This window comes from Octopus bimaculoides, chromosome 2 (assembly GCF_001194135.2).
Source record: "Octopus bimaculoides isolate UCB-OBI-ISO-001 chromosome 2, ASM119413v2, whole genome shotgun sequence".
Classification (NCBI taxonomy): domain Eukaryota; kingdom Metazoa; phylum Mollusca; class Cephalopoda; order Octopoda; family Octopodidae; genus Octopus; species Octopus bimaculoides.
The window spans coordinates 27,166,043-27,176,262 of record NC_068982.1 but is presented as its reverse complement, the minus strand read 5'-3'; the positions used below and the strand labels follow the sequence as shown (position 1 = coordinate 27,176,262).

The 10,220-nt window shown below is 36.0% G+C and overlaps 1 protein-coding gene across 2 annotated transcripts in view; it reads left to right on the top strand.

Moving 5' to 3' along the window:
* LOC106868268 (uncharacterized) overlaps positions 1-10,220 on the top strand; it is a 47,525-nt gene that overhangs the window by 32,297 nt on the left and 5,008 nt on the right. The window contains exons 2-4 of one of the 2 annotated variants that reach the window (XM_052975925.1): positions 2,938-3,304; positions 5,876-6,449; positions 7,257-7,867. In XM_052975925.1, coding sequence (XP_052831885.1) covers positions 2,938-3,304; positions 5,876-6,449; positions 7,257-7,857 — 1,542 coding nt within the window. In that variant the 3' untranslated portion in view covers positions 7,858-7,867. Of the gene's footprint in view, positions 1-2,937; positions 3,437-5,875; positions 6,450-7,256; positions 7,868-10,220 lie in introns of both variants that reach the window. The other variant, XM_052975923.1, reaches the window with a different exon arrangement.

Below are 10,220 nucleotides of genomic sequence, written 5' to 3'. Positions count from 1 at the left end.
TTATTATTATTATTATTATTATTATTATTATTATTATTATTATTATTATTATTATTATTATTATTACTATTTTTAACTCATAAATCATTAGTTAGTGCCGGTCTATAGTTGGAAATACTTGCCTAAGTTGAAGGGCATTTGAAAACTTATAAAAACAAACATTATATACACACACATATGGACTATGTATGTATGTATGTATGTATGTATGTATGTATGTATGTATGTATGTATGTATATGAACACTTCGTGTATCAAGGTAGTTTTTATACTAACTGAATAGTCATTTGGAGATAAGCCTGTTTGTCGACTATTCACTCATACAAAACGTTGAAACATAAGTGAAAAGCAAACAAATAACAATTTCATTCACAAACAGCAATAAAAATGAACTGAAATGGTTTTTATAAAATAGTCTGTGTATTGAATACAATATCTTAAAGGAAGCGTGATGTTTGCTTTGAAACGACGACAAATGTTTTGAGGAATTAAAAGGACATATGTTGTATTTGCAGATAGAAATGTTGCTACAATTTTCTGCAAAATTGCACGTAGGCCACAAGTTACTTATAAAAGGAATCATTATTCATATTTCACGATAAAAAAAATAATTCGCTCCACTCAAATGTCCTTGACCTCGCAACAAATTTTTTTTTCCTACTATAGGCACAAGGCCTGAGAAGTTGCGGGAGGAGGCTAGTCGACTACATCAACCCCAGTGCTCAGCTGGTACTTATTTTATCGATCCCGAAAGGATGAATGGCATAGCTGACCTGAGAGACATTTCAACTCAGAACGTAAAAACCCGGAAGAAATTCCACTACGCATTTTGTCCGGTGTGCAAACGGTTCTGCCAATCCGCCGCCTTTACATTGTCACTAAATTACAACAACTTCCTTCATCTCCCTCGCTGTCCTCTGGGGTACCACCTTTTCCATTTTGTTTGTTGGTGCCATGAGAAATGTTTCTATATTATAAGAGGCACTAACACAATACATCTAGAAATTCTTTCTTTTCACCTTGTATAGCTAAAAATTTTCCTTACCCACTTTTTTTACCATCGTCACCACTCTTTGTTTAACATGTCTGTTATTAACGTTATATTTCCTTATCCCGTGGAGGCGCAATGGCCCAGTGGTTAGGGCAGCGGACTCGCGGTTTCGATTCCCAGACCGGGCGTTGTGAGTGTTTATTGAGCGAAAAACACCTAAAGTTCCACAAGGCGCCGGCAGGGGATGGTGACGAACCCTGCTGTACTTTTTCACCACAACTTTCTCTCACTCTTTCTTCCTATTTCTGTTGTACCTGTATTTCAAAGGGCCAGCCTTGTCACACTCTGTGTCACGCTGAATCTCCCCCGAGAACTACGTTAAGAGTACACGTGTCTGCGGAGTACTCAGCCACTTGCACGTTAATTTCACGAGCAGGCTGTTCTGTTGATCGGATCAACTGGAACCCTCGACGTCGTAAGCGACAGAGTGCCAACAACAATTTCCTTATCCCATTTGTGTGGTTTGATAAGTATATTTTAAAATAGCGTGAAGGCGCATGCCCTAGAGGTTAGGGTGTTGCACTCATGATCGCTAGACTGTGGGTTCGATTCACAGACCGGGCGCCGCGTTGTGCTCTTGAACAAAACACTTCATTTCACGTTGCTCCAGTCCCCCTTTTTATCGGAAGGGAATGCTGGCCTGCTCACCTAGCCACCAGGGTGGCACCATTCGAAGGCTAAAACAATGCAAAGCACATTGAGGCCAGCAATGATCAACAACGTCTGTTAGTATGATCAGTCACGTGGTCACTTTAAAATAGATAATTGTACTTTGATAATACTTTAACCCATTCAAGCTAAACAACAACAACAACTACTACTACTACTACTACTACTACTACTACTACTACTACTACGACTACTACTACTACTAGTAGTAGTAGTAGTAGTAGTAGTAGTAGTAGTAGTAGTAGTCGTAGTAGTAGTTGTAGTAGTTTAGAATCCCTAAGCACAGGAACTATTTTCTTTATACAGTATATTGTTTCATAAGTTTTCTTGGCAAAAGTATTCATACATAGACGCAGACATGTTTGTTGGCTGTGATGTAAGAAGTTTGTTTCACAACCACGTGGTTTCTAGTACAGTTCTACAGCGTGGCATTTTTGGCAAGTATCTTCTACTAGAACCCCAGGCCGACCAAAGGCACACAAATTCTATGCATCTGTCAGTCGGTCTATCAATCAATCAATCTATCTATCTATACATACACATATACACACACATCAATTTCAGTCAATTTGACTGCCAGTTAAACATCAATACCTAAACCAACATTAAAATAAATATAATCTATTATGCTATTCTTACACATTAAAATATTTTTCGATGACTTATATATATTGCTCTTCTTTAGTGGCAAACAAGTTATTTGTTGATCCGTGCTGTTATCTGCTAACCAATAATAAATCGTCATATTCACGGTGAACAGCGACTATCAAAACGATGACTTCCATATTTATATGTTCTGACAGATTCGAATGCAAAAATGCTAATCGCTGTTTTGTTTCGAGTAGCATATTCGTGTTTGAATCTGCCGTAATGTATTAAGAATAAATAATATGCTTGTCATTGTTCCGATTTTCACTGTTTACCATACATATGACAAGGTACTGAAATTCATTTTTTTATCAAGTTATTTAGTTATAACCAGTTTCTTTCACTGTTGTCAAATACATTAAACTACAACACCGTATCTGTGGTAATATAATTTTCTCACATCGAGGTCGACTTTGCCTTTTACCATTTTGAGGTCGATAAAATAAGTACCAGCTGAGCACTGGGGCCGATGTAATCGACTTACCCCCACCCCTGAAATTACTGACCTTGTGCCAAAATTTGAAAGTATCTGATTGCCCATTTTGTTTTCTTACATTATGTCTCAACAGATGCCCACCTCAAGCCAAGCATTAATTCTACTCAATGTAGACAGTCCGAATCCTTTAAATCAACATATACCCGAGATCAATCAGTTCCAGTCGTCTGTAAGGAGAAATTCTAACCACACAAACCAGCCACTGAATTCTTCTGCAGAGAGTTCTCTATATTGCCATCATCGGTTATCACCCTCCAAATCAGAATATTTTGGTCGCACCAAATGCAACTCTACTTGCTCGGCTGATAATACGCAACCCTCCAAAACTTCTTTATATTCTTCTTTAGAGTTCTTGTATCAGCGTGAGCCCTCGACTGCTATTCAGAAACATGACCCGACAAAAGCATCATTGCGAATCAGTAACACAAGCTCTTTGTCAGGTAAGTTGGAGATATCTAAAGGTAAAGTTGAAAGAGCTAATATTTATGTTCTGCAAAGGCGTGTTTTTGTCATCTACAATGGACTTTTCATTAGCATTTTTGGGAACCAAATTTCTATTGATCTTTCATTAGGTAAGTGAAAACTTCTTAATATATGTAGACAATAAAAAACAATTTGCTAAAAGAAGTTGCTCGATAACAATCCAGCATTCTTGTTCACTTTTGAAAAATTTCAAGGTTGTATAGAACATATTCTAACTGTGAAAACAATTTGAGCCGAAATAGAATCTGTAGTTCATCTACTGATTTACACACAAGCATCAGTTTGATACAGAAAAGAACTTGAAATAACATTAATTCTATATCAGACTATATAATTAGCGTCGCACTTGCTAGACTCATATGTTCTCTCTATGGGTTACAAGTTACCTAAGTATTTTAGAGTATAGCTAAAAATATATTCTTGACTGATGTGCTTGAGTGGAATTTGGCAGGTGGAAACTTTGCAGAAGCTCTTCGTATGAACCTTTCTGCAGTCATGAAATTGAAACGAATAGAGGAATAAAATACTTGGAGTCTCAGCCGTTTGTATATAACTCATTCATCTTCGTAGTTAACGTCCGTTTATACATCGGATCACTTTGGGAAACATTGTAATGTCAGACAAACGTGAAAGAAGTTTATCACTGCATAACTACATTCGTGGCGAATTCCTGAGAAAACAAACAAGACGTGATTAATGTGTTTAATTGACAGTTTAATATGGCACAGAACCATTCGTATTTCGGCTTGAGAGAAGAAAGGTGCAACTGTATAATGTATAAATGACGACGTTTGCGCAGCAAACAAAAAATGTATATGTTCGATTACCAACAGCTGTTCCTTGCTATTTTTCAACCACATATCGATGTTTACAAATTAGGTTAACTCTATAAAAAAAAGTATATTTAGCGTTGTACATGCAGGATCTATATTTTCTTTCTACAAGTTATACACTTGCTAAATTAAATAAGACTAAAGATCTTATATAGAATTATAACGTAGAATTAGAGGTGTGGGTTCTTTGCGGTGGAGTGGCGAGCAAAATATCATGTGGTAATTAGTCACGTCTCTTTATATTCTGAGACCAAATCCTGCTGAATCAACTTTACCTCTTATCCTTCTAGAATGGTTTTTAACCCTTAAACAGAAGACATCACCAATTGAAGTTTCAAAAATTTTATAAGAACACGGCCATCATCAAAAGAAAGTGAATATTTAACAGCACTTTTTGATTATGAGATTGCGAATTTTATTGTGCGAGACACTAACAATTACTATTGTTTTTGTACTTATTTAAAGTGAAAATGAGTGTAAAGATTACCTTTCAGAAAAAGAGACATTTTTCTCGCTCTTTGCCTGTTCGGCACACACATTCATGCAACTCATTCCCACCGTTTAGTATTAATGAACAATAGTAATGTCACTGTTACAGGTTCTCAGCTGGTCACTCACTGATTCATTATATTTCTTACGGCGATGGTGAAAAAGAATAGTCTGTACAGCTCGGACAGAATAAATACTTTTTTATAGGAAAACATGGGTTTTCGTGTTTTCTCGCCTCTTTTACATCTTTCACCAATACACTTTGGATAAGAGACATACACACACGATATCAAGTTTCCGCACAGTTTCCATCTACCAAATTCCACCCACAAGGCACTGGCTATCTTGAGTTTATGGTAAAAGACACTTGTTTGGGATGCTGTGCAGTGGAATTGAATCCTGGACAATGTGGTCGCAAACCAAGCACCTTAGCCATACATCCATATCTACGACCATGCACAACTAATGCTCTTATATGAGTCGCATATTACATAGTGTCTTAATACGTATTTCTCGAAACATAAGGCTTTCATGTTTAGTCAAATAAACACCAACATTATGATGAATCACACAAGATACCGTGACTAATTTATCATTCCCAAATTTTGGCCTCACCTCCGTCGCTATTTACCTTTTGAGATTGAAGTTAATATTACGGCAGTCCAATTTTTTTTCAAATATATCTGACTTTTGATATCGAAGAAAGAAATCAGTACATATCTGAAGAACTGCAGTAAGTTGGCAGAAACGGTCCAGCATTGGATTAAATATTTTACATTATTTAAATCTGTTCCGAGGTCGACTTTGCCTTTCAGCCTTTCGGGGTCGATAAATTAAGTACCAGTTGCGTACTGGGTCGATCTAATCGACTGGCCTCTTACCCCAAAATTTCTGGCCTTGTGCCTGGAGTAGAAAAGATTATTTAAATCTGTCCCTCTGTGTTCTGATTCTATATATTGCAAGATCAACTTTTCCTTTCATCCTTTCAGTATTGATAACACACGTACCAATAATATACTAGAATTGATTTTTTTAACTCTTCGCTTCGTTTAAACAATTAGTCTTGTGTTTGATTACAGAGTAAACTTTATGTTTTTGATGGATTTTGATAATTTAAGATTATACAACTATATAAAGAGCTGTATTGTTTAGTTTTGATCTCATATTAAAGAATTATTGATGAAAAACTTGAATATTCTTTTTCAGGCAGAAACATATTTGATCCAAAACTTTGTTGCTCCAGGACAGATGATAAAAATCTAATTTATTTGATGCCAAAGACAGCTCAACTCCATTATTTCACCGCTGGTCGATATTTTTCCCGTCTGCCGCGATCCTTTACTGAGAATTCATTCTATGCACAACGTTCTTACAATCAAAGTCAAATGAACTTGACAAGTGATCAAAATCCCGTAGAAGTAGTAAAACCTGTTCTTGAAATTCGCAAATCTCAACAATTTCACAAGCCATTACAGTCACTGAATGCTCTGCACAATAATATGACAGTGATGTCTCTAAATACAGACAATTATCAACAGTCTTCAATTGATTCTCTCTCTTCTTATGAAGAAAATACTAATAGTTTAATCCAGCGCTTGCGTAGTCTTGGTTTTCGACCTTACGGAACTTGGAGTTCCGATAATAAAGATGAAAAACAGACGATAGCGAAAGATTTTACCTCCAACGAATCAATAATTCCGATTTCATGTAGAGATGATGCTGAAAATAATATAATTTCCGAAAAGACTTATTCTTTAAATGGAAACAAAGTTGGTGCAAGGTTTGTTCATTCCAGTCTTACATTTTCTTCATTACACAATAACTAATGTTCTTATATGAGTCGCATATTACTCAGCGTCTTAATACGTATTTCTCGAAACATAAGGCTTTCATGTTTAGTCAAATAAACACCAAAATTATGATGAATCACACAAGATACCGTGACTAATTTATCATTCCCAAATTTTGGCCTCACCCCCGTCGCTATTTACCTTTTGAGATTGAAGTTAATGTCACGGCATTCCAATTTTTTTTTTCAAATATATCTGACGTTTGATATCGAAGAAAGAAATCAGTATATATCTGAAGATATATACACAATAACGAAGAGAGTATGCTTCATTTCTTGATACTTCTTTAATTGTGGTTTTAAAAGCAAGGTGTAAGTAGGTTATATTTTAATGGAAGGCAGGTATCAACTGGTAGTGTTTAAAAATTAACTGATCTTTTAAAAGCTTTTATTAAAGGATTCCTAAACTTGTAATTTTTGATTCTATCTTAAGTCAAGTAAGTTGACATCAACTCTCTTCACTTAATATGCTACTTACCATGAAAAAGCATAAACATCAGAACGGCACAAACAAAATAAATATCATGAAGGGTTTCTGCCTACGTCCCCTACGTTGGGAGTAAAAAATCTTGGCGTAGTAAATACGCAAACTCATGTTACCCGGTTTCATAAATATACAAATTATTAAAGTAACTTCATCTTGGATAACTTCGTGAAAGTTAAGTGCCATGTTAAATTAATGAATGCTGAATACCTCCATATTGCGTTTATATTGGTATTCCTCTTTTTATTTTTTAGATGCTTGCAAGTGAAAATTGCAACCGGACTTTCTGTAAGTGAAGAAGAAATTAAAAAACAACTAATGTGGTACGATGAGAATGGTATCGAACAAGAGAAAGTAGAAAAACTTGTAGCTGATATAAAGTCGAAGCTGCGTAGTAAAAAGACGAAACCTCCGACAATCTGTATGCGTAAGACGCTTCCAGAGTCTCAGCCGTTGACCATTTGTTTTGCTTGTGACTCTGACCTTCAGATAACTCATGAAGATATTAAACGTGAATTAGAATCTCAGTACCCCGAGGTTATGCTACTCAGCCTTCGATTCGACCCCGTATCAGTGGCTGTTGGTAACTCTCATACGAAAAATAGATGGGTTGTTTGTGTAAGTAACAATGAAGACTTCCAGTCATTAGTAAAAGGTGGTGTAACTATTGCAGGAAGTGATCGAATCACAGTAAAACCGTTCGATGCTGTAATGTTAGAGGAGCACAACGCTTATAAACTCCACCAATATGTGAAGGAGGCGAAAGCTATGATTGCGAAATCAAAAGATGAACGCACGAAACAAGCAAAGAAACTAAAGAACAAGAGAATAAAGTTTAAAATAAAAGTCACGTGAATATAGAACGGTGAGTGAAATCAAATTACGAATGATCTTTAATAAAAACTTTGTTTTTGAAACGTTTTTTGTCAAATTACAAAATTTCACTAAAAAGCTGGCTTAAAAAACTAATTCTAGAAGGTTAAAAATTCCATTTTTCTAAGGCCTTTGGGTTAAATCTTTCGAACGCTGCACGAATCAATTGTATTGTTCTCTTGTTACTTTTAGTGAGTCGCAAGCTACCATAATCTCTCCATTTTGATTATGATGTTATATTATTGTCTCTGGCTTCGTTTACTCTCGAAGGTGATTTGAATTTTGGTCCTACTATGTAATTTGTATTCCCAAGTAATAAGAATTGAATATATACTACAGCAACAGAATGAACTTGAAACCATTGTAGCATTTCTGGTACTGAATATAGTTGTGTATCTAAAGTTGGTACACTAAATGATAAAGTTAGGTAGATTTCTTCACCTCATCTTGACCGTTTTCTTATGATGATAAATGAGGTCATTCATCATTATTATCAATATTAATATGCCTCAATATTAATATTAATATGCCTCCACAAATAAATGCACCCATGGGCCCGGTTTCCCGGTTTCAATGGCGTATGTGTTCTCTAGCTGGACGGGACGCCAGTCGATCGCAACGTTACTCATTTTTGCCAGTTGAGTGGACTGGAGCAACGTGAAATGAAGTGTTTTGCTCAAGAACACAACGCGTCGCCCGGTCCAGGAATCGAAACCACAATCTTACGATCATGATGCCGACACCCTAATCACTAAGCCACGCGCCTCCACCTTCATATATATAGAAGTGGCAAATTAAGATACACAACTTCATTCTAATAGAAGATCCAAAACAAATATCAGATACCAAAATGAAACAAATACACAATACAACGAAAACGAGTATTAGATATAACCGTTAGTAGCTATGGAAGTACAAACGCCCACACATACGTGGTCTGGCGCACGTGCACTCGCTCGTACAAATGCACTCGCTCGTACAAATGCACACGCACATACAAGCACATATAAACGTGTTGTTTGGCACACATACACTCGCACACAGAATTGAGTAGATATTAATAAAGTCAGTGCCTACTACTGGCTAGTGATACGACTCTAGTTGGTGAGGAGTCACAGATTTTTGTTACGCGGTTCACTGGGTTTGGTTGGTATATTTATAGCAGTTGTACAGTCATGAATATGGACATAAATACTGACGATGTAGATTTCTATTTTTTTAAATGTCTAATAAACAAGCGATAGCCTGTAGAAAGCATCAATGCCTGGGTAAGGATCACCAGTGTAGATGGGCATATAATTTTGCGTTTTCATCCGACGATGAGGGATATATATTGAGAGACTCAAGTTGGTATTTTTCTCACTTTAAGCGGTATACAATGGCAAAGGAGTATCCCAGTGATGTTAGTAACCAGTGTGGCATTGTGTTTATAAGAATGGAGAGGTTGTGGTTATTCAGCCATAGATTTAGGTAAAGTGTGGTTATTAATTTAGTCAAAGATTCCTCTAATTCACGCCCACTGTATTGTGTGAAAGTACATTTAGTAGCATGCAAGCATCTTGATAGTCTTTCAGAAATCCTATCAATGCGCTTGTTCACAAAATGGACAACGATTCCTCAGAGCCATAGTTTGCATCTCCCGGAAAGGATATTGTATGGTTGTGCAAGCCTTATTATTGTATTCCGTCTCTCTCACTAATCAAATGCCCAACGAACAATAAGCCAGTGAACGTGCTTTATCAGAGGCCATGTGCTTCCTGTCTGATGAGTCGTGAATATTGCCAGGTTTAATAGTAGACGTGAAACTAATGGTAACGTTCTGACCGGTTATATGCCAAAACTAAGGATGCACTATGCGACTACATAAACGTATAATTCCTCAAATTTTCTTTTGAAGTGTATTTTTAAATGTATGTATATATATATGTAGATTGTTTGAAGTGTTGTATAAATTTTATGTATGAAGAAAAAACGAAATAGTCCGAATTTTGGGTAATTGTTTATTAGTACTTTTCATCTCATTCATCGAAACTCCTCAGATATAAGTTTTACAAAAAATTTCGTTGCTTTTTATATAAATCTGGAATAGGATGTTTTTTTTTTTTGTTATCTATATGTATGTATAAATAGAAAAGATGAAAGAATTGAGGAGAGAAATAAAGAGAGGAAGATAGAAAGAGGGACAGAAAAGAGAAAAGAGAAAGAGAGAAAGGAAGAAGAAAGAAAGAGAAAGGAGGGTCTTCTTTGTTTTTTCTTCTGTAAGATGGCTTTAATTGTTATATTTGATGATGGTCTGTGGTTTGTAGGTTTTTCAAAAGTGGCTGATGTTAATGACATTTGAAGTT